The sequence below is a fragment of the Caretta caretta genome, chromosome 12, assembly GCF_965140235.1.
Source record: "Caretta caretta isolate rCarCar2 chromosome 12, rCarCar1.hap1, whole genome shotgun sequence".
NCBI classification, from domain to species: Eukaryota; Metazoa; Chordata; order Testudines; family Cheloniidae; genus Caretta; species Caretta caretta.
In genome coordinates, this window is record NC_134217.1 from 5,775,353 (window position 1) to 5,800,808 (window position 25,456).

General features: G+C 49.3%; 1 protein-coding gene across 3 annotated transcripts in view; it reads right to left on the bottom strand.

The window, feature by feature from the left end:
- FHOD1 (formin homology 2 domain containing 1) overlaps positions 1-25,456 on the bottom strand; it is a 64,208-nt gene that overhangs the window by 36,985 nt on the left and 1,767 nt on the right. For 2 of the 3 annotated variants that reach the window (XM_048816359.2, XM_048816358.2), the window contains exons 2-3: positions 4,615-4,721; positions 3,768-3,832 (exon numbers count right to left, since the gene is read on the bottom strand). In XM_048816359.2, the coding sequence (XP_048672316.2) occupies positions 3,768-3,832; positions 4,615-4,721 (172 nt within the window). Of the gene's footprint in view, positions 1-3,767; positions 3,833-4,614; positions 4,722-22,561; positions 22,965-25,456 lie in introns of those variants that run through there. The other variant, XM_048816360.2, reaches the window with a different exon arrangement.

The following is a 25,456-nucleotide window of genomic DNA, read 5'->3' on the forward strand; positions in this document are numbered from 1 at the left end:
AGCCGTGTTAGTCTGTATTCGCAAAAAGAAAAGGAGGACTTGTGGCACCTTAGAGACTAACCAATTTATCTGAGCATAAGCTTTTGTGAGCTACGGCTCACTGCATCATCTTGAAGCAGCAACTACCAGATGGCTAGGCCTGCTCGGGCTTGACATGGGTGGAGTCGGAGGGGGCTGAGCGAGAGGTTCTGCAGGGCCCATGTCCACACACTCCCCTATCCCCTCTCACACCCCTGGGTATGGGGATAGGAGGGAGAGTCACCCTGCGGACTTGCACATGGCAGGCAGCCTGCCGTGTCCTGCGTAGGTCAGGGTTCGGTCGGAGGGGACGGCGCTACCCAAGGATCGGTAACCTTGGTCTTTCTGGCCTGAACAGCTTTATTTCACCACGGGCCACCAGGGCAGCTACGTCCCTGCTACTGTAAGCAAACAGCGTAGGGCTAGCAGCAAACTTCACCCATCCCCATCCCCGCCAACGAGCAGCGAAGCCTGCACCCAACAGCGACCTCGGACCTGCCCACTCCAAATCCCCCAGCTCTGAGCAGCTGCCAGTCACCTAACAGCCTCTTAATGGAGAATCCATTTTTATTTTGTGCCAGGACTCCATCCTTTCTCTGTGGGGGCTTCCTTACTAATTTTTAGGTCTGAAGCTAGCCCCTGCCGGAAAGCTCTTATTTAAATGAATGGGGCCACAGCCACATGCCAGTGAGAGCCGAGGGGTCTCCTGCTAGCTCAGAGGGGCCGAGTACCATTAAAGGCAATGGCACCCTTCTATGGAGGGGCTCCAGCTGTGCAGCAAACATAGTGACTCGACAAGCACAACCTCAGGGAATAAAAAGAGGCTGAAGAAAGCTTATGGGGCGAGGGCCTGCCTCACAGCTGACTACCCAGCAGCCAGGAGCTAATGGAAATGCTGCATTCCCCAGCAGTCTGAGGAGGTGGGGGCCATGCCATGCCTGCTGATCTAATGGAAAACTTGGAAGCAAAGGAGATGCCAGGGACGAAGGTCTGGAGACACCGAGAAGACAGTCAGGTCATGCCACTGCCCAAGCTGGCAAAATAAAAGTTTACCAAATTTAGGGGGACCCCCATTAATCCAAGAGTTAGCATGTTCTCTCGCCAGGCCTGCTGGGTTAGAGCTGTGGGCAAATCTCATCTTTCTGCAGGAACGTGAAGGAGGCACTTGGTGTTCAGACACATCCTTCCGCATGTGTCAGGGACAGAAAAAATGAATGTGACTTCCTGTGCCGGCAGCACCAAGCCTGCTGCAGACACCACGCAAATAACCCTTGCTAGCAGCAGCCAGAGAAGGCCAATTCAATGGTGTCTCCGCCAGAGCCCATCTGGTAGGTCTGGGAGATAGTTTGCATGTCACAGGTCTCCCCCAAAGAGCAACAAACACACCACAATGTATCCAGGTAAATAAGGTTTCATCAGCAATCGGATTACAGCGGATGTGCTGCAGACTTCAAAGGCGAGTCAGGAAGAGGGCAAGAGAGGGCAAATGAATCAGTGTCCGAAAGTAGTTTAGGAACCCTACAGCAGCCACGCACCGTCTGCCTGCAGCAGGCTCCAGCAGCCAGCCCGCAGCAAGTCTGTGTGCAAAGACAGCAGCAAGCCTCGTTTTTGCTCTGTAAGCAGCCTGATTTGCACATTGCATGCCTGACACATCTAGGTCACAAGTCCAGTTTCCAGCTAAAGAAAGGAAGATTCTGATGCCCTGACCCTGAAGGTTCCTCTGCAAACTGTGGCTGGAGCGAGCAAGGGTTCTTGCTAACACTCCTCTCTCGCTGACCACAGGGATGGCTGCACCAGAGCAGTGCAGCTCACGTGTTTGGTTTGGCCAAGATGAAAGCTTCTGCCCAGCGCAGATTGGAATCCTGCACTTGATCACTGTCAGAGCTGACTTGCGAATGCTGCTGTTTCAATGCACCCATGACATGGTGTCGGGCTGATGTCCTGCAGCATAGTGTATGCAGCTGGGGGTTTTATAGCTATACAGCTGGTTTCCTCTTGATTCCTGCTGTCTAACAAGTACTTATTAAAGCATAATGCAGCTGATCTCTACAGCATCCCGAGGCAGCTTGGGCAGAAGCTCTAACGAGGCAAGCAGCAGCCTTCCGAGAAGATATCAGGAACGCTGATTAGGACTTTTGGTTAACTTGCAGTTCAGGTGACCTTTGCCCCCTCCAGTTGCTGGAATGTCAGAGCACCAGAGACACAAAGCAGAGCAGACGCTAACCTGGCCAGAGCCTGGGAAGTCCCAACAGACAGCAGAGCCCTGACCTCAGACGGGAGAGGGTAGACACTACAGGCACAAAGACAGAGGGGGATGCTACACCTTCCCAGGCCTGGGCCCGCTGTCCAGGTAAAGACTCCTCAGGGGAAGCAAAAGCACCTTCAGGGTACGTGCAACCCCACTCAACCCTTCCGGGATCCACCGATGGATTGGGACCCGCCGTTTGGGAAAGGCTAGTCTAGGCTGACAGAGCTCCTTGGTAACCTACTCAGCAGTTATCATCTGGGCTCCTATTGCACAGAACAGCAGGTTAGAGCAGGGGCTCAAGTCTTCCCAGTGCAGGCCTACCTCCCCTCCCACATTGCATCCCAGGGCAGCTGCAGCAGTTGGCCACTAAGAACGATGCAAGGAAAGGACTGAATGCATTTTAGGAGCTGGACCCATGCAGAGTGAGCAGCACACCCCATGTCCCCTTGGGCTGCTAGCAGGAGAGCCCCAGGCTGCAGGAAAGGGGCGGCCGCTCTAGGTCTCGCTAACACGGCACCCCCTGTGCGATATATGTTATCCCCCCACCAAGCTCAGGAACGGAGAGACTCCCAGTTCTGAGGAGCCATGCTCGTTCCCAGCACTGGATGCCTGACCCTCTGTCGGGGTACTTGGCCACAGGAGACAGTTGTTTGTACTTTCCAAGTCTATATTTAGAGCTTGCCTAAGCGACCCGAAATATTTGTAGCGGCATGTTTTCAGTATCACAGGCAAAAACACTGTACTTGGGCTCTTCGTGCTGAAAACAATTAACCCCTTCAGCCCCAAGAGCCACGTGAGGAACATTGACCCGACTCAGAATTTAAGGCCAGGTCTTCCAGTCTGATCTATACAGCACAGACCACCAGCACCCACGCACTGAACCCAACAACCCAAGTATCACAGCCCACAGGAGACCAGGTTATTACGTGCCACAAGGAGAGAACAGGAAGGACCTAGGTGCCTGAGGCCCCTGCCATGGCAGGGAAAGGATGAAGTGAGATGTCCCAGATGATCCTGGCAAGTGACCCACACCCCACGCCACAGGGGAAGGCGAAACCTCCCCAGATCACTCCCAATCTGACCCGGGGAAATTCCTTCCTAACCCCTGATGTGGTAGCAACCAGCTAGACGCTGAGCATGCTAGTAGGAACCAGCCAGCCAAGCATCTGAGAGAGAATGCTCCATGCCACCTCAGAGTCTGTCCCCCCTCGCCCAGTTGCTCATCTCTAGCCGTGGCAGTGACAGGAGCGGGAAAAGCCAGACATGGCAGACAGAGATGAAGCCAGAGAGAACATTGGAGCTCAGAGGTTCATGGAAAAGGGAGTCAGGAGCCAGCCCCCAGGAGCACTCAGCAATTGACCCACGGGCCAGATCAGCCAAGCCCCACACAGCCCCATGTCACAGTGCTCCTGGCTCGAGTGGCCTTGGGCCAGTTAAGGGCAAAGGCCCTGGGGAATACAGAAGGGGCTGGGCCCAGAGCCCTTGGCTATCAGGGACTCACCGAGGATGGCATGGACTCGGACGGAGAGCTGCGAGCGCAGGATCAGAGTTGGCCGCCTCCCTTTGCTGGAATGAGAGGAATGCAGGTAAGTCACCGCGAATGTCACCAATAGCCTCACTCGTGGGCAGCCAGGGCATGCTTGTAGCCCCTGCAAGTCAGCAAGGCCCAGACCGACGCCAACCAATGGGCATCAGCCTGCCTCCACACTCAGCACCAGAGCTCCAGCCCTTGCACCTCCACTCCCCTAACCATCATCACAGCCACCCTCAGGAAACCAAATCGATGCAGTTACAGGGGGAGGTGGGGTGGGAGAGGGGCAGTTCTTTAGTGCACTGTCCTGTGGCCTCCACGCACCTCTGCGAGTGTACTTCCGTCCTGATCTGCGGCTGCTCCTGCTTTCCAGGCCTGATCTCTCCCCACAGCTCTGCTGCGGCACCTCAAGTCCAAGGTCCCTCACTCCCCAAAGACTGCCCTAGAGTTTGACCAAAACTGGTCTGTCACCAGGCTCTCGGCCCACGGGCTCTGTTTAACATCCAGGAAATAGCTGGCAAAGGAGTCAATCCTCCAAGTGACTCTACAAGTCCCAGCCCCAATTCCAGGCATTCTTGCTCCCCCGCAGGCCCCTCACCTGTCTGCTCTAGCCTGGTGAGCAGGCAGAAGAGGAACCTGCACCAGAGTCTCACTCCGTGTGTTTTACAGGAGCAGAGCACATGGGGACATCTGGAGAAGGCAAAGGTGGGGGAAGCAGGGTCATGTCGTCTGGCTGGGCAGTCTCCTGAGTGGAAACAGTGATTCATGTCCCACTGACTCGGTTCTGACAGGTATATCTGCGACTCCAGCAACTCACCTGATCTCCTCGTAGAAGCCTTCCAGCTCATCTTTCTGCTCCAGCAGGGACAGATCAAGATCCAGGTACTGTCCAGATGGTGAGACCTGCAGCGTACAGTCCGCCAGCTGCAAACACAAGGGCCCCCCACAGATCAGTGATGGTGCTTGCTAATGGGAGGGAGGAATGCATAGTGAGGTTGTGGGGAGCAGGGTCAGTGTTAGGCACCCCAATAACTATACTGCCACTGTACACTTGTACAGGACAAAAAGCCAGTCAGCAGCAGGGCTATAAGAGTAGAACCCAGGAGTCCTGACTCCCAGACCACCTCCCCCCGCCTCTCAACCATGCAACTTCCTAGCCATTCCCTCACACCCAGCTGCTGCCATCCCCTTTTGTGGGGTTTGCACAGCCGTGAGGTGCCTTGGGAATGGTTCGCTGAAGATTTAACTGAGACACTTTAGTTCAGCTCTAGGGGGCCAGAGTGCAAGTCACCCACGAGTCCAGAAACTCCTGTTCTGCGTCCCCTCAGCAATAGCATTCAGTCCCGTCCCATCCCCCAGGCTCGGGGGCTGGGGTTCCACAGGCCACTTCTCCACATTCCTGTCCTCTCTTCCCCTCACCAGATTCAGAGAGTCCAAGGCCAGAAGGGACCACTGCGACCATCTAGTCTGACCTCCTGTACAGCACAAGCCAGAGACCTGCCCCGAAATCATTCCTAGAGCAGATGCTTTAGAAAAACAGCCAGTCCTGATTTAAAAATGGTCAGTGATGGAGAATCCACCACAGCCCTTGGTAAATTGTTCCAATAGTTAATTGCCCTCGCGGTTAAAAACTTACGCCCTATTTTCCGTCTGAATTTGTCTAGATTCAACACCCAGCCATTGGATCATGTTAGACCTTTCTCTGCTAGACTGAAGAGCCCCATTATTAACTATTTGTTCCCCACGTAGGAACTCAGACTGGGATCAAGTTAACCCTTAACCTTCGCTTTGTTAAACTACATCGATTGAGCTCCATGAGTCTATCACTATAAGGCAGGTTTTCTAACCCTTTTATCATTCTTGTGGCTCTTCTTTGAACCCCCTTCAATTTATCAGCATTTGTCTTGAATTGTGGACCCCAGAACTGGGCACAGGATTCCAGCAGTGGTGGCAGCAGCACCGAATACAGAGGTAAAATCACCTCTCTGCTCCTACTCACCATTCCCCTGTTGATGCATCCCAGGATCACATTATCTCTTTTGCTCACAGCATCCCATGGGGAGCTCACGTTCAGCTGATTATCTACCCTTCCCCCCGAATCTATTTCAGAGTCACTGCTTCCCTTGCTAGATCACAGTCCTGTGCTGGCAGCTGGGTGAAATGCACTGGTACCCTCATCTCTACAGCACTTGAGCAAGGAGCTACAGAGCCCACTGACTGAGCAGGTGAGGAAAGAGGCCCAAAAGGAGTCCCCAAGGAAAGGGGGCGGGGAATAAAGACAACCTAGAGAGGGGAGCAGTGGGAGAGGGACAATTCATCAGTGGGGGTGAGATGAGAGAAGAGGACACCATGCCAGCACCTAAAATAGCGACTAGGTGCTAGCAGTTCTCCCCGACCCATCCCTCCAACGCACACCCTAGAGATGCAGCCAGCTGCAGCCTGGACTCATGGCAAAGGGACATGTGCACACACCCTGAGTACACACAGGCTCTGGTGACTCACCCACCACCATGATCCTGACAAAGCCGGCACGCTGACTCATCGCTGCCTGGCCGCTTCCTGCCAGTCATGAAAACCACAGCCTCCAGGCTGTGCAGTATTCACAACCCAAAATAAAGGGCTCCAAGCAGGGTCAGCCATTCCTGAGTCACAATGCAACCACTCCAGGGGATCGGGCACGTGGCCTTGGCCTCAAGCCAGGTACGCTCTGCAGTGGACAGCGGTAAGAACCCCCCTCTCTCCTACAAGAGAGGATGCCCCCTTCCAGCAGGGCAATGGGGAGAGTGCCAAGCAGGGACTGGCGATCTCAGCCCTGTGGAGGAAAGTCTGAGAGTCAGAAAAGCCACCGTAAGGAGGCTCCGTTACTGAACAGTGCCAGGGAAAAGGGCAGCTCCCGGCCAGTTCAGCCTAGGATTAGAGCCGCTTGCCCAGACGCTGCCTCTGCCTCCGACTCCCACGGCCCACCTCACGCAGATGGAACCATCTTCACCCTCGGCCCAGCTTCTTATCTCACTCCTGTGTTCTGAATTCTGTATCGGTGTGTGTGTGTGACAGGAACTCTTGCTCTGGGGTCAGGGCGTGTCACAGAGACCCTTGCTGGGGTGGGCAAAGCACCCTCCATGGAAAGGGGAGTGTTCAACCCCAGCTCTCCACATTGTGACATACAAGTCACTTCCTTCTGGGATACCGTCAGGCGACCGAGGGGAAGCAGGAGGCAGAGCACACTGGGCTCTGGCTCCAGCACACACAGGTAGGTTTGGCAGCATTTGATTTCAACCAGTAACTGTTGGCAAACATCCATTTCAGCTGACACACCAAAATCAATCCATGGGTAACAGGGGAGCCTGCAGGGATTGGGTGTAACCTGGAATCCCGGCTCTTTTCGGACAGGAAATCCCACATCACAGCTCCTTCTCTGGTCTGGAAGGTTCACTCTGCACTGACATCAGGGAGGGGACCCTCTGCAAGCCCAGCCCCACATGCCACAGATCCAGCTACGTGCCCTCGCGCTGGGCCTTTGGAAGGCAGGGCCTTACTGGCCTTGGTAGCTTGCTATGCCAAGTCACAAGCCAAATCACGTCTGTTTGATTCTTTGTGAGCATCATCACTATGAGAAGGACTTGCCAACCCAGTTCACTGGTCCCGTTAAAAAAGCAGACAGTTTTGAATGCATCTTTTCTAGCCAGCAGTATACAGGAATGAGGTAGGTATCTCTTTAAATGCTCCCAGAGGCCTCCAGCGGTGTTCTCTGTGGTGGGCAGCAGACACCCTCAGAACCTAGCCAGAGCAACTCTAAGGATGGAGCTAGCCCTGGTACATTTGCTCTAAATGCTTATTTGGGACCCGGTCATGCTCACCTTCTTCCTTCCTATTGGCAGTGTGGCAAAAAGAGCAAAGACACAAGCTACCTCAGTGGTTCCATCGATATTTCAATCACGACTGGATGTCTCTCTGAACATAACCTACCCTAGATCAGCTGCACTTTATGGACTGGTTGCAGGAACACTGGGTGACATTCTCTGGCCTAAGCTATACAGGAGGTCAGACTAGTTGATCACATTGGTCCCTCACACCCACTAATCTATATTATGACCCTACATAAGGCTGGCAAATCTGTGGCTGCATCTCAGTTCCAACCAAGATGAAAGTCAATAAAGACAAGTGCAAAGTACTATACTTAGGAAGGAAAAATAAAATAGGGAATATCTAACTCGGTTGTAGTACTGCTTAAAAGGATCTAAGGGTCATAGTTAAGACTAAGTTTTTATCATGGATATTTTTAGTAAGTCATGGACAGGTGTCAAGGTTCCCTCCCCACTCTGAACTCTAGGGTACAGATGTGGGGACCTGCATAAAAGAGCCCCTAAGCTGATTCTTACCAGCTGAGGTTAAAAACTTCCCCAAGGTACAAACTTTGCCTTGTCCCTGAACAGAATGCTGCCACCACCAAGCGTTTTAAACAAAGAACAGAGAAAGAGACCACTTGGAGACGTCTTCCTCCAAAATAACCCCCCAATCCCTGGGGAAGGCTTGATAATAATCCTCACCAGTTGGTACAGGTGAACACAGACCCAAACCCTTGGATCTTAAGAACAATGAAAAATCAATCAGGTTCTTGAAAGAAGAAGTTTAATTAAAGGAAAGGTAAAAGAATCACCTCTGTAAAATCAGGATGGTAAATACCTTACAGGATAATTAGATTCAAAACATAGAGAATCCCTCTCGACAAAACCTTAAGTTACAAAAAGACACAAAAACAGGAATATACATTCCCTCCAGCACAGCTTATTTTACCAGCCATTAAACAAAAGAAAATCTAATGCATTTTCTAGCTAGATTAATTACTAACTTAACAGGAGTTGGAAGGCTTGCGTTTCTGATCTGTTCCCAGCGAAAGCATCACACAGACAGACAGAACCCTTTGTTTCTCCCCCCCTCCAGGTTTGAAAGTATCTTGTCCCCTCATTGGTCATTTTGGGTCAGGTGCCAGCGAGGTTACCTTAGCTTCTTAACCCTTTACAGGTGAAAGGGTTTTGCCTCTGGCCAGGAGGGATTTTATAGCACTGAATAAAGAAAGGTGGTTACCCTTCCCTTTATAGCTATGACAACAGGTTACAGGCAATAAACAAACATTCACAGAAACCCGTGACCTGTCTCTGACTTTCACTAAAAATACCCGTGGCAAAAGGGGTAGGTGGGTTCAGCACTCACTGCTGGTGGGGCTCCCGGATCCCCCCAGCTGCCCACCAGGGCTGGGCAGCTGCGGAGTCCCCCCACCAGGCTGGGAGCTGAGTGGGTGAGACTGGCTGGGAGCTCCAGCCCCAGGGCAGAAAATGACATGGAGGTCAATGGAAGTCACGGATTCCGTGGCCGCCATGACATAATTGTAGCCTTAGTCAGAGTGGATCACAAATTCAACGAGTCAACAATATGATGCAGTTACAAAAAAGGCTAACATCATTCTGAGGCAGGGGCGGGCAAACTTTTTGGCCTGAGGGCTGCATCGGGTTTTGGAAATTGTATGGAGGGGCAGTTAGGGGAAGGGGTCGTGGCCCGGCCCCCACCTCCTATCTGCCCCATCCAAACCCCCTGTTCCCTGACAGCCCCCCTTGGGACTCCTGCCCCATCCACACACCCCCGCTCCCTATCCCCTGACTGCCTCCGGACCCCCGCCCCAACTGCCCCCCACTACCCCATCCAACCCCTCCTCTCATTCCTGACTGCCCCCCCCGGGACCCCTGCCCCATCCAACCAACCCTTCTCCCTGTCCCCTGACTGCCCTTGGAACTCCTGCCCCTGACTGCCCGCCCGCTGCCCCATCCAACGCCCCCCTCCTTCCTGACTGCCCCCCGGGACCCCTGCCCCCATTCAACCCCCCTGTTCCCCGCCCTCTGACCACCAGACCCCTATCCACACCCCCGCCCCCTGACCACCACCCCGAACTCTCCTGCCCTCTATCCAGGCCCCCTGCTCCCTGCCCCCTTGCCATGCTGCCTGGAGCACCGGTGGCTGGCAGCGCGATAGCCGGGCCACGCTGCCGCTGCCATGCCGCAGCACAGAGACCGGGTCAGGCTGGCCTCTGCAGCTGCACTGCCCCAGGAGTTCCCAGCCCCCCACCCCGAGCATTGTGCCGGTGGCAAGGTGAGGCTGCGGGGAAGGGGGGACAGCGGGGGAGGGGCCAGGGGTGAACCTCCCCGGCCAGGAGGGTCCCACGGGCCGTAGTTTGCCCACCTGTGTTCTGAGGAGTATTAACTTATGGCTCTAAATGCAGAGGAGGCCTGGGATTTCTTTAAGTGAAAGCTGCAGAAGCTATCGGAAGCCTGCATCCCAAGAAAGGAAGAAAAATTCATAGGCAGGAGTTGTAGACCAAGCTGGATGAGCAAGCATCTCAGAGAGGTGATTAAGGAAAAGCAGAAAGCATACAGGGAGTGGAAGATGGGAAGGATCAGCAAGGAAAGCTACCTTATTGAGGTCAGAACATGTAGGGATAAAGTGAGAAAGGCTAAAAGTCAAGTAGAGTTGGACCTTGCAAAGGGAATTAAAACCAATAGTAAAAGGTTCTATAGCCATATAAATAAGAAGAAAACAAAGAAGGAAGAAGTGGGACCGCTAAACACTGAGGATGGAGTGGAGGTCAAGGATAATCTAGGCATGGCCCAATATCTAAACAAATACGTTGCCTCAGTCTTTAATAAGGCTAAAGAGGATCTTAGGGATAATTGTAGCATGACAAATGGGAATAAGGCTATGGAGGTAGAAGCGAAACTCAAACAGCTTAATGGGACTAAATCGGGGGGCCCAGATAATCTTCATCCAAGAATATTAAAGGAATTGGCACATGAAATTGCAAGCCCATTAGCAAGAATTTTTAATGAATCTGTAAACTCAGGGGTTGTACCGTATGATTGGAGAATTTCTAACATAGTTCCTATTTTTAAGAAAGGGAAAAAAACGTGATCCGGGTAACTACAGGCCTGTTAGTTTGACATCTGTAGTATGCAAGGTCTTGGAAAAAATTTTGAAGGAGAAAGTAGTTAAGGACATTGAAGTCAATGGTAATTGGGACTAAATACAACACGGTTTTACAAAAGGTAGATCGTGCCAAACCAACCTGATCTCCTTCTTTGAGAAAATAACAGATTTTTTAGACAAAGGAAACTCAGTGGATCTAATTTACCTAGATTTCAGTAAGGTGTTTGATACCGTGCCACATGGGGAGTTATTAGTTAAATTGGAAAAGATGGGGATCAATATGAACAGTGAAAGGTGAATAAGGAATTGGTTAACAGGGAGACTACAGCGGGTCCTACTGAAAGGTGAACTGTCAGGCTGGAGGGAGGTTACTAGTGGAGTTCCTCAGGGATCAGTTTTGGGACCAATCTTATTTAATTTTTTTATTACTGACCTCGGCACAAAAAGTGGGAGTGTGCTAATAAAGTTTGCAGATGGTACAAAGCTGGGAGGTATTTCCAATTTAGAGAAGGACCGGGATATCATACAGGAGGATCTGGATGACATTGTAAACTGGAGTAATAGTAATAGGATGCAATTTAATAGTGAGAAGTGTAAGGTCACACATTTAGGGATTAATAACAAGAATTTTAGTTATAAGCTGGGGAGGCATCAATTAGAAGTAACGGAGGATGAGAAGGACCTTGGAGTATTGGTTGATCATAGGATGACTATGAGCTCCCAATGTGATATGGCCGTGAAAAAAGCTAATGTGGTCTTGGGATGCATGAAGCAAGGTATTTCCAGTAGAGATAAGGAGGTTTTAGTACCATTATACAAGGCACTGGTGAGACCTCACCTGGAATACTGTTTGCAGTTCTGGTCTCCCATGTTTAAGAAGAATGAATTCAAACTGGAACAGGTACAGAGAAGGGCTACTAGGATGATCTGAGGAATGGAAAACCTGTCTTATGAAAGGAGACTCAAGGAGCTTGGCTTGTTTAGCCTAACCAAAAGAAGGTTGAGGGGAGATATGATTGCTCTCTATAAATATATCAGAGGGATAAATACCGGAGATGGAAAGGAATTATTTAAGCTTAGTACCAATGTGGACACAAGAACAAATGGATATAAACTGGTCATTGGGAAGTTTAGACTTGAAATTAGACGAACGTTTCTCATCATCAGAGGAGTGAAGTTTTGGAATAGCATTCCAAGGGAAGCAGTGGGGGCAAATGACCTGTCTGGCTTTAAGATTAAACTTGATAAGTTTATGGAGGAGATGGTATGATGGGATAACATGATTTTGGCAATTAATTGATCTTTAAATATTCGTGGTAAATAGGCCCAATGGCCTGTGATGGGATGTTAGATGGGGTGGGATCTGAGTTACTACAGAAAATTCTTTCCTGGGTATCTGGCTGGTGAATCTTGCCCATATGCTCAGGGTTTAGCTGATCGCCATATTTGGGGTTGGGAAGGAATTTTCCTCCAGGGCAGATTGGAAGAGGCCCTGGAAGTTTTTCGCCTTCCTCTGTAGCATGGGGCACGGGTCACTTGCTGGAGGATTCTCTGCTCCTTGAAGTCTTTAAACCCACGATTTGAGGACTTCAATAGCTCAGACATAGGTGAGAGGTTTTTCGGAGGAGTGGGTGGGTGAGATTCTGTGGCCTGCGTTGTACAGGAGGTCGGACTAGATGATCATAATGGTCCCTTCTGACCTTAGTATCTATGAAACATGAGTGAGACACGAGAAGTTACTGTCCTGCTCTATGTGGCACTGTGAGGCTTCAGCTGGAGTACTGCATCCAATTCTGGATGGATCGTGCTTTAGGTAAGAGGTGGACAAGGAGGAGAGAGTCCAGATGAGAGCAACAAAAATGATAAATGGTTTAGGTAACCAAACCTATGAGGAAAAGTTAAAGACACTGGACATGTTTAGTCTTGAGAAAAGAGGACTGAGAGGGGACCTAATAACAGTATGTTAAGAACTGTTACAAAGAGGATGGTGATCAATTGTTCTCCATGTTCCCTGAAGGTAGGACAAGAAGTAATGGGCTTAATTTGCAGCCAGGGTTAGATACTAGGAAAGACCATCTAACTCTAAGGGCAGTTAAGCACTGGAATAGCTTCCAAGAGAGGTTGTGGAGTCCTCGTCATTGGAGGCTTTTAAGAACAGGTCGAAAAAACCTGTCGGGGATGGTCTAAGTTTACTTGGTCCTGTTTCATCGCAGGAGGCTGGACGAGATGACCTCTCAAGATCTCATCCAGCCCTCTCTCTCTATGATTCTATCAACAATGGCTGTTCTTTTCACCACTCTGTCTGAAGTATGTAGCTAGAGTTGGGATCACGGGCCCTCTGCCAAAACATGCTTCCCGTTGCTGCAGGTGGGGGAGGAGCAGGGGAAGAAGCATGGCCTAGTGGATGGGGCACAAGACTAGGAGCTGGAACTCATGAGTACTGATCCCCTTCTTTGGAGACTATGTTCCAACTGGCAGACCCCAACAATATCTGCACATGGGGAGCACTCCTTCCCCTCTTGGGCTAGGAGTCACATCTGATAACCTGTCAACAGCAGCCACTGGCTGCAAGCTGTGACTCAGCCATTCCCTCCGCTGAAAGGAATCAGGCTGGGTCAGTACCTGGGGAGGCAATGCCAAGGATCACGCGGGCATGGAAGGACATTGTGGTGGAGATTCAAGAGTTGTTGTTCTCCTCTCCTGTCAACTGTTGCATTCATGTAGTGCTAGAGTGATGTAAAACTATACCTCTGAACACTTCTGGGGTGTGCCCCCGGTCCTTCTCAAATTCCACTGCAAATGATGGGGCCTTCTGCCAACTTCAATTCCACCAGTCGGTTCAAACTGATTTGTTCCAACCTAAACTGCAGTGCTGCCAGCTCTGGCATTTTGTCACAATCCTTGTAACATCTGTTATTTTAATTAAGCCCCAGCTCCAGGAGTCATTACAGATGATGAGACGACAATCTCAGTTTTCATTTAAAAATGCAAGTAAGTTCCTTGCCCTCCTCTTTGCAGAGAAAAGCTTGAAAATAGGACTCCAGAGCGACTCAAAGGCTCAAAACCAGAGGCCAAAGAAAGCAGCCCAAAATGTATCATTGTTAAAGGCCTTGTGACTTTTAAGTCAATCTCATCATTTCTAAGGCCTGACTAATGGTCTGTGACTACGTGGGACTGGCAATACTGCTGTGTCACTACTGGGTGCTGATGGGATTCTTACGTGGTTTATATGCCACTCTGCATCCCCAGGGGATCCCCAAATGCTTTACAACGTGCTATAAGATTGTCACTGTTAACCAAGTAGCGTTGGCTTCACTCTGCATCGGGTATCTAATCCATGGTCACCTGATGCACTGAAATACTGGTGCGGCTCACACGACATGCAGATTCTGCAGAATCTCAGCTTTCACTTAACAAGGCATGTTTCCATCCCTTCCTGGTTATGCAGAAAGCATGTATACACTCATTCAAACGGGAACCCAGCGTACCCAAAGCCGTACTGTCTGTCTGAATCAGTGACTCAGCAGTACAACTCTCTAGTGTCTCACGAGGGTGGTAACCCTCATGCCTGGAGAGGACCTATTAAATGTCTGCATTAATTAGTTCTTTGCTGATCAAGTTAGCGGAGAAGGGACTGGAGAAGGGGTTGGGAGTGAAACCCAGGCAAGAAGGGAGGGGTAGAAATTGGGAGCTGCTGCATGAAAGAAAATGCTGAGACACAAAGCCAGGGCAGAGGGAGGGTAACTGAGAAAGGCAGGAGGGCCGAAGAGAAATAGAGGACAGAAATATCGGGTCACCCTAAGCCAGGCATTTCTCACTGACCGATGCAGAATATGACAATGAGGTGCTGAGCAGAGACATGCCGATGAAGAGATTTACTTCCTACATAAAGGCCATATTCGCCTCTCGATCTCTGTGCAAACCTCTTCCTGTCACTATGGGAGTTGTGCTGGAGACGGTGGGGTGTACACGACTCCAGGTTCGCATCCCAGCCCGTGGGCTGTAACTAAACATAGAACTCATCCCTCTCCCAGGATAGCTGTAGCTCACGAAAGCTCATGCTCAAATAAATTGGTTAGTCTCTAAGGTGCCACAAGTACTCCTTTTCTTTTTGCGAATACAGACTAACATGGCTGTTACTCTGAAGTCTGACACAGAGTAAGCAGGGGAAGCCCCCCCGCCCCCCAGTTCTTCCCAGGAGTGCTCAAGCCTCGCTAGCAGCCCTGCAGTGTGTTAACAGCTAAATTGCAGGCGGCTCAGCATCCATGTCCATGCCTGCTTCAGGGGGCCTAATTACATGGACCAGCCTACTGGGGAGGCCAAGCCCTCCTGGCTGCTGCAGGAACTTGGATGCCAGTTTCTCATGTGAGCGCGGCAGGAATGCAGTTCCACCCGCAGCGTTCGTGGTTTGGATTCTACCCCAGGCGCTTGCTGTCTCCTAGTGCTAACCCTTGGGGACAGGGACATACTGTTCCAGTCGGCTCACGAGCTGCATTGCCCTGGGAACCCTTTACAGGCAGTTCCCATGATAGGGAATTCCTGCATGAAAGGGCAGTGAAAACAGCAGGGTCTAGGTTTGGTTCCTTTCCTTCCACCCAAACAAGGCTCTGGGACGCACTCACAGCAAAAGCCCCGACCAGAAATACTGAAGTCCAGATACTGTTGTAACACTGATGGAAGCAGTCAGGTGAGGGCCACTGCTGTAATGGGGAGAGGAGTCCCTGGGACAGAACCAGGTCTCTACTCTGAGTCAGTGTGAGAGCTCAGTTTAAATCTGTTAAGAACTCATATCTGTGAAATAATCTTAAAATAGCCTATCACTTTAAACGTCGATTCAAGGGAATACTGAACTGGCTTCAGCGTCACACATCCTGGCAGGGGAATTATCTTCTAACCTCTTCTGGGAGGCAGATAGGGAGCGATGGGTCACTGATCTGGCACACTAGGTTAAGGTGATATCCAAAGATGTTCACGCATCCCCAGATACAGGCTACAGGCAGCAGGGGCCTGGGAACAGTTAGCTGATCATGAGAGCTGGGAGACCAAAGGTTATAGTCAGCAGCAACAGAGATGGAGATAAAGGGTCCGAAGCCCTGCTGGTATGGACAGCAACAAGAGAAGCAGCTCAGTGCAGGATGGTGAGGCCTCCTCTCCCAGCCAGCCCACCCGCTGTCTTCCCACAGCAGCTGCAGATGGAACGCCAAGTTTCCAGTCGGCCAAGAGAGAAAGGTTTCAGAACTTAATGAAGCTACTCGCCCTGCCTGTTATTTCTACAGAGATGAACGCAGACTTCACTCCAGCGTGAGCACAGACAGGATGCTGCATGTTAAACACAGTCAAGCTACAGGGAATACAAGAACTTCCCTGCTTGTTTTAAACCCCAACTCTCCACCCCAATAGCTGAAACCTGACACTCAGGGTGTGGGAACTGCACAGACTCTGCCAAGTGATGCATACAGGAAGATCAGTCCTAGGGCTGAAGCTCTGACCATGGCCCTTTCACCAGTCTGACAGGATGGCCTGGGTAGTTTAAAGTGACAGCCGCCTTCCCAAATGGATATTAACACTTTGTAAACACACAGGTGTCTTACTAGGGAAAGCAATAGTAGAGATTATGGGGTTCAAGTGTCCCCAATTGTCCCTGGAAACTCCACGGTGGACAATGGTGCTGCCTTCTCCCACCAGGAAGCTCCAAGTGGCTGGGGCAAGCATTTCCAAGCACACTTTTGCTGAGCACCGGGTACTTTTCCATTACCAAAACTTATTAAAGGTAATGATTCACCCATTTACTCCTCCTAGCACCAAGAACATCACCTTGTCTTTACCCTCTGCCTTGCTCACTTCTGTCTAGATACTTGCTTTCCACCATAATTCTGGTCTCCTTTGGCTTGTTCGCTATCACACAAAGGCACACTCCATGGACATACCATTAATATTCTTTTTATCCTGCACAGGTGTGAAGAAGTCACTTCCACCTCCTGTGATTTGTTTCAGTAACTAGCAATAATTTCCAGCTCTTCCGTGCTATTAATGACCCCACCGGTGCTCTTATTTTTCAACCCCCGCAGTGCATTTAAAGAAACTCTGACATGTCACTTGATATATCCCCAAAGTCTGCCATGCCGTGATTGCAGAGTAGCAATGCCCACAAGCACTTGGCTCGCAGGACAGAGACAAAGAACACAACCTTTGCTCCATGTGTGAGGTGCCTGGCCACCCCGGCAGGTTCTGAAGAAATCCCTGCATCCAAGTGGATGTTTCTGCTATGACCAACCACCACTAAATAGTTTAAAATATTGGCATTTAAGCTGCCGTTATTAGGTTTCAGAACTCACTCCCTGCTGAGACGAATGGGATGGCAGTGGCTTTGTTTTATTCTGTGCACCTGCAGAGTTAGAAAGCACTGCACTGGTTTATGTCACAGTGGTCTTCTACCCAAGCAGAAAGGCTAGACATTTGTTTTTTAAAAAGAAGGCTGTAAATACCAGACACCAGTAGAGAGCTCCTAAGATTGTCACACTGGTGCATTTCCATGGTATTTTTTTCTGGCATCACTAGTTATTGTAACCTATCCTTTGCTGTCTGACAGATGGGAACAAGTGGTGGTGTTGACAACTTGCTTGCATTTGCTGAATCAGAATGACAGACCTGCTTACATACTTCAGTCTCAATACACAGGACCCTTATTTGGTATCCAGTTTATATCTGTGATTTATACACCGACCCTAGCTCGGCTTCTGTTTTCAAGACACAGGTGCCTAAACCTCCTCTTCTAAGCTGTGCCAGCTGCCTCCCCAACAGCAGTCTCTGAAAGAGGATAAGTACAAGCCGGACTACATTTGGGTGAAAAGACAGTACCACAATGCTTGTGCTAGGGGGCTGGATAGCCCAGTTTTGCTGCAACGTAGAGGAGGATGCTTAGTACCTGCTATTTCCCCAGGGACACCTCTGGGCAACTTAATCTGATAAATTAGCGGCATGAACCCCACTTTACACTGGTGCTGGGAGTCTACTTTGGGGTAAAGATATTGATGTAATGACACCGGTGCACGTTTCTCTAATGCAGACAGGCTTTTAAAGGAGACCCAAAAATTTGGCTGTGAATAAATTAAGCAGGCTTAGTCTACTGGAGGTTTCAATACTTCTTGCTCAGAGGGGATGTGTTGCACCCAGAATGGTATTAAAGATAAGACCCAAACCAGCACTTTAGAATGCTGGTTGTCCTCCAAGGCAAGGTGGAGGGTGCCCCAGGGCCACCCTCTCCCTGATGCTTTCTTGCCAAAAAGATGCCACTCTACAAATGATGGCTCTTCCAGGCCAAGCCTGCAGCCCTATAAGGACTTAAAGATCTCAAATGACAGAAAACTGGAAGCTAGTAGGCCCAAGAGTCCACCCTGGGCGTACAAACTCCAGTGGGCACACTAAGAAGACTGGAGTACGTGAAGGCAGCATATGGTAAAAAGGGGGGTTGCAATCTGTGATGGGGCATGCAAACCCCACACTGGTCAACAAGGGGTTAAGGAGCTGCTCTGGGCTGAGCCAGGCCCACCCCGCCACACCTGCCAGGCCGGCACAGGCTGGATGGGCCGGGGGAGGTAAAAGGGGAGCAGAACAGCTGCCATGGGAAGAGCAGGGAAAGAACAGACCGTCAGGGCCGAGGGAAGGCAGGAGCTTCCCAAACAACCACTGCCTGACAGGGAGGGCCAGATCCCCCTACGTCCCGAGAGGGAGGCGTACCCCTCTCTCCCTGGCTAACTCAGGTTATTTGGGTTAATTCCCCTTGCTTTTTGTTCACAGACTGCCCAGAAGGGGGAGGCTTTAAAGTGACCTGGCTGGAGAGCCGGAGCACAGGAAGAGGCAGGCTGGGGCAGAGGTGGAGTAGCCACCTGCAGGAGACCCCAACAGAGAGAGCGAGCTGCCACGCCTGGCCATGAGGAGGCGCCCGCGAGTTGACCCCAATCACGGAGCAGAGTCCTACCACCCGTCAGTTTGCTAAGGACAATGAAACTTGAAACCCTGGAAGACAGCTCAACAGGGACAACATTTCAGGCAGTGTGACAAAGGGAAGAGTATCACTGCCAGGGTCCTGTGGGATATTTTTCTACAAAAGCCTAATGCGCCTTGACAGGCTCCCAAGTCTTCCTTACCCCACTTAGATTTACGTCCCTTCTCGAAATCTCTCCTGCCACACCCGTTATAACATCCCCTCCAGTCCAACATAAAAGATCTTATTACACACAGAGTCCGGCTCAGAGAGGAAAATCCGTGCCAGAGATCTGTTTGCTTCGTTAGGCATCGCTTTTGTTGTTTGTTCCCAAATTAACTCCACTTGGTCACCCTTGAAAAAATATCGCATGACATGACACTGCTGGTTCAGTCCAAGAAAAACGAAGATGTGGCTGAAAGGGCACGTGTCTGGTTCAGAGGAAGGTTTAACAACAAGTTCTGTTATCCACACACGCCAAGCTCATGTGGGAGTCAAATGTATCTGGCCCATGCTTCCTGCCTGCATACTCCGGCCTCCTGCATTGAGAAGCTCCCCTCACCTCTACCGCCGGCTGCTGCGGTGGTGGGCAGCAGGCCGAGTCCTCTTCTCCTTTGGAGCAACTGACTGAGCGCATCTTGCGCCGCTTCTGCTCCTCCCTTGCATGCCTCCCACACTCAGCCTGGCTGCAAGGCAGGCAAAATCGGAAAAGCACTGCTCCATCCTTGGGGTGGGAGAAGAGTATCATCTGGCCCTGGAGCAACAAGTAAACTACCCTAGAGCCATAGGAGGAAGGCAATCTGTCCTCCAGGGGAAACAAAAATAACCAGCAATTGGAGTGGAAGGAGCGAGAAAAGGAAACCTTTGAAGGGAAGAGATGGTGGAAGCGCCACAAAACCAGTGGAGAGCAGAGTAGGCTTGCTGTCTGCCCACATGAGATTGGAGGTGAATGAAAACCCAATCCCCCCCGCAAGGTAAAAAGTGCAGGGGAAGTCCAACTCCAATGGAATGGTTCCAGGCATTATGGGGAAAGAAGAGGAATGGCCATCCAGCTTGACTGAGGGATGGAGCTTCAAATACAGTTCAGATAAATATTTAAAGCCTGGGTGTTTATCTGAATTGATCCCAAACTCTGCACCTTGCAGGGTTCCCCTCCCCCTCCCACTTCACTGGCCTTTATGTCCTAGGGCTGCTTGAGCGTTTGGCTGGTTTTTGAACAATGCATCATTGTGATGCATTCCTTTGTCCTTAGCAAATGCCACATTGCAATGGGGCAGTTTGCTCTCGTCTCCAGTCCTGAACCTTTTCCCACAAATAAGATGGGTAGTGTCCAGAAAAAGAGGACCGAGATCTCCCTCCAGCCTCTAACTGGGATGCCAAGTCACTGCTAGTTCTGGCAGCAGGAAGCTGTTCTGGTGGCCCACCATACCTTTGCAAGTCTAGAATCACCAGTAGATCAGCAGTGTATCGTTTTCTGCTGGATTCCATTTAATTTCCCTGTTTTCCATCCCTCACTTATTTACGCTTCCCAGAATTATTTCTTTAGTTCACCTCTCAGATTTCATGAGGATTTATGGGATGTTTTACTGAATATGTTTTTTTCATCTTCACCCCAGAGTTTTGAATACGTTGATAAGACACACCAGTGACATTGAGAAGACATGGTACAATCATCCATCCCAAGGAAGGATTCCTCACAAAAACATGGTGGTGCCGCTGCGGATGGGACTGCTTAAAGCTAGCAGACACTTAATGCCGTCTCTGCCTTTCTGTGCTCTGGATCAGACAACTGCACGCGTCTCCCCAACAAGTAAAGGCAACACAGTGCAGACGAGGCAATACCTGCTTAGCTGTTCGCTGCCCTTGGGAAAGCAGGTTGTTGGTTAATAAGTTTCACCTGGATAACTATGTCTGCTGGCCTCACAAAGCAGTTTCTTTGTTAACAGAACATAAACAGCTCCCTGCTGCCAAGGGGGGCAGCAGTACAGAATAGGACGGCGTAAGTGGTCTCCTGTTTTGAGTTACAGAGTTTTCTATTCACACTACCTGAACCTGCATGTTAACCCCCTTCCATGTGGGGCATTTACCAGAAATGTCCCAGGTTTTACAAAGGCTATCATGCAGCTTTTACTGATTTTCATTGCAATTTTGAACCACTTAAATACAAAACAAAGTGCCCAGACCTCCCCGAACCCAGCTCCCCACTTTGGAAGGAGACAGTAGCTCACTAATCGAGGCCACCCAGGTTACTGAGCTGCCACCTCATCTTCCAGAGCGGGGTCTGGGTCAGAAGTATTCTTATAGTTCTCTGTTGTTGTTTTTTGTCCTCCTGTCCCCCAGTATTTACCCAGAATACTGTGAAGTTCTTTTTTTAACCGATTTTCACCCATTTTTAATTTGTTTTTAAACAAACGCCGATAAATTCTCAGGAAATTTTAAAATAAAACCTGAAAACAAAGGGCCTTACCTAGGTACTCCTAGCCGGCTGTTAAGCAACACTGCCTCAGGGGTTTCAGCACTGCAGCCATTAAGCCTTTGTGTTACACCTTTGTTTCCCCTGAATAGACACTTGTATGCAATGGATATTAAACGTTTACCATCTTTCCACTACAGCTAGCTTTCCCTAGATTTCCTTTTGCACTCTGACCTATGGAAAATTGAAGTTCTTTAATTCTTACCCATTTGATTTCTCTCTAAATCAGCAGACACACAAGGCAGGGTAGCACACCACATCACATGCCATGATGTGCCTCAACAGAAGAATGCTACAGCAGCCAGGCCCAGACAAGGCAGACCGAAGATCAGAATTAGTCAAAATTATACAAAAAGAAAAGGAGGACTTGTGGCACCTTAGAGACTAACAAATTTATTTGAGCATGAGCTTTCGTGAGCTACAGCTCACTTCATCGGGTGCATCCAATGAAGTGAGCTGTAGCTCATGAAAGCTTATGCTCAAATAAATTGGTTAGACTCTAAGGTGGCACATGTCCTCCTTTTCTTTTTGCGGATACAGACTAACACGGCTGCTACTCTGAAACCTGTCAAATAATACAGATACCATGGGACATGGAAACTATGGTGTGCTGGACAATTTGAGATTCCAGCAGCTCATTCCCACAGACCAGCAGTAGGCCTGTTTACAGAAGGTCAGACCAGATGACTAGAATGATTCCTTCTGGCCTTGGAATCTCTGAACAGTGCTGGACTGGATAACTGCACACTAAAAGCACAAAGACTTCTGCCATGTTCAGGGCCCTGCTCCCACTGAAGTAGAGTACATTCTAAGCGCCTGTCCACTTCCTCCCGGATAACCCATTTAAGAGTGCCAGGAAGGAAACCAGACAATTTCCAGTTAATTTTAGCCTGCACTGCAGAAGGGCCTAGATAATCACTCCAGAAACCCCTGCCCTGAAGCCTCAATGTGCACACATATGCCAGTCACTGTTAGCTTGCAAATCTGCTTATCCCCAACTCCACCTCTGACAACAGGCTCAACTAGGCCTTCAGCGCCTTTTGTCTTATTTAATAATTTTATTAAGATGATGTTAAAATAAAAAGAAAACGGTACAGAGTTTAAGCATAGAAGTTTCTGGTTATCAGGAAATGAGGTACAGATTATCAAGGGGCGCGCAGTTCGGTTTAGGATCGGATGGCGTAAGGAATATATAATCTGTAATATCCCTGATTGGGGGTAAAAGGTTAATGGGTCAAAGCACAGACACTGAGATATGGGGGTACGTTGTTCATATAATGGCTATGTTCAGGTGTGGAGTATAATGAGTGGATACGATGAGGAGGATGGAATTACCCTCATTTGGTGAGATTTAACGTTCAGTGAGTTTATGATTCCAGTTCATATGGTCCAGTGGAAAAAGACTCTCGGTCCCCTTCTCATAGTTGATGCACGATGTCGTTCTGTTTCTCCTGGTACTGTCTCCTGGCACAGTCGGTGGCTAGTGAGGTGTTCGATGTAGTTGTCCCTGGACCAGCAGACGGCCGATCTACTTACTGCCACTCCCCCACATAGCATTCCTGCTCTCCAGAATACTGCTGCCATTTCCTCATACATTCAAAGCATGACCACGTCAACCCCATCTGCTGGTTCCCATTCCTTACAGGGGCCAGTCTTGCCTTGATTTACAAACCCTCCATAGAAGACTTCATAAACCTCCTCTCTGTTATCCTCAATGTTTTGCCTCATCCAGCTCTGGACCATTTTGGGATGCACTTTGTAGGAAACATACCATAGAATACCTAGGTTATTCAGAGAAGCACGCAATCCTTTGTCAAGCTATCTACCGCGAGGAGAGTTAACACTCATGCCTCATTAGCCAGCAGTTCAGGGGTCTTGTCATCCCGTCAACAGGATAGAAACTCCACATGAGTCAGCTAACGCACCAACATGGCTAAGGATGCATGCGAAAAAAAGAGGAGCTGACACTCATCCTCACAGCTGACACTGAAGAATAGTCAAAGGGTGCTGCACTGTGAGAAGTAGGATAATTCCGAGGAGTTTCCTCCCACGTGTGCCCAGGGGAAAGCTAAAAATGGCAGGGCGCTATTCAAGAAAGTGAGGACAGCCCAGAAGTCCTGCTCAATCTCACTCTTCTTTACACCAGTTCTGATTTTCCAGACTGCGTTTAAGAGCTACTGTGGCACCATGAATAGCGGAATACTCACACGAGAAGCCTGTAAACTTAAGTGGACAATTTATCAAGAACCACATCTGTACACTGCCAATAAGGAACTACAAAAACCAGACCTTGTTTTTGTCAAAGATGAAACAGCCCTGGTGGTCGACGTCACTGTTCGCTTTGAATACAAAGACCAAACTTTCCTCTGATGCGGCGGCTGAGAAAGTCCGACACTATGCATCAAGCCCGTTGCCAACTGTGTCCACATATCTATTCAGGGGACACCATCACAGGGCCTAATCACATCAACCACACTATCAGAGGCTCGTTCACCTGCACATCTACCAATGTGATATATGCCATCATGTGCCAGCAATGCCCCTCTGCCATGTACATTGGTCAAACTGGACTGTCTCTACGTAAAAGAATAAGTGAACACAAATCAGACATCAAGAATTATAACATTCAAAAACCAGTTGGAGAATGCTTCAATCTCTCTGGTCACTCGATTACAGACCTAAAAGTTGCAATTCTTCAACAAAAAAAACTTCAAAAACAGACTCCAAGGAGAGACTGCTGAATTGGAATTAATTTGCAAACTGGATACAATTAACTTAGGCTTGAATAGAGACTGGGAGTGGATGGATCATTACACAAAGTAAAACTATTTCCCCATGTTTATTCCCCCCCTCCACCCCTCACTGTTCCTCAGACAGGTTTCAGAGTAACAGCCGTGTTAGTCTGTATTCGCAAAAAGAAAAGGAGTACTTGTGGCAGCTTAGAGACTAACCAATTTATTTGAGCATAAGCTTTCGTGAGCTACAGCTCACTTCATCGGATGCATACTGTGGAAAGTACAGAAGATCTTTTTATACACACAAACCATGAAAAAATGGATGTTTACCACTACAAAAGGTTTTTTCTCCCCCCACCCCAGTCTCCTGCTGGTAATAGCTTATCTAAAGTGATCACTCTCCTTACAATGTGTATGATAATCAAGTTGGGCCATTTCCAGTTGGGTGGGGGGAGAGAAAACCTTTTGTAGTGGTAAACATCCATTTTTTCATGGTTTGTGTGTATAAAAAGATCTTCTATACTTTCCACAGTATGCATCCGATGAAGTGAGCTGTAGCTCACGAAAGCTTATGCTTAAATAAATTGGTTAGTCTCTAAAGTGCCACAAGTACTCCTTTTCTTGTTCCTCAGACGTTCTTGTCAACTGCTGGAAATGGCCCTCCTTGATTATCACTACAAAAGGTTTTTCCCCCCCACACTCCTGCTGGTAATAGCTCACCTTAAGTGATCACAATGTGTATGGTAACACCCACTGTTTCATGTTCTCTATGTATATAAATCTCCCCACTGTATTTTCCACTGCATGCATCCTATGAAGTGTGCTGTAGCTCATGAAAGCTTATGCTCAAATAAATTGGTTAGTCTCTAAGGTGCCACAAGTACTCCTGTTCTTTTTGCGAATACAGACTAACACGGCTGCTACTTTGAAACCTTTAATTTTGCCTGTTCAGTCACTGTTAACAGACTCTAGTTATCAGCTTCCCAATCCTCACTGTACAAGCAGCATTATATAAACTCCAGATGTTACAGGAAGCAGTGGTGGTGACTCAGAAGACATCACTGTTTCCTTCAAGTCAGTTCTCAGTCAATGCATCAGCTTGGTGTTGGGGGCCCTGTGCTACTGGAGAGGACGTTTCAGAACACAGCTAAACCTGTGGTTGTTAAAAGTCCCTCCAGCAGTGTGTTCCTGATTTATGCTACACAGGAATAGCGGACACAGGCCCTAACCAGCAAGCTATAGGCTATGTTTAAATACAAGACCTTACGCTGACCGTTTCCATTCTCTGTGTGCATAGGGGGGTTTATCGAAAGGATTTGAGCTTGGACGCCGAGGAGCAATGTCTCCCAGTTGTAAGTCTACTAGTACAGTTGCCCGACGCTGCCAGGTCTCCACGAGAAATCCAGTCTGAACGGATTTCACCTGACTAAAGGTTTCGAACCAACCAAAGGACATGCCAACCAACTCCTCCATGAATTAGGAGACAGCTCCTAGC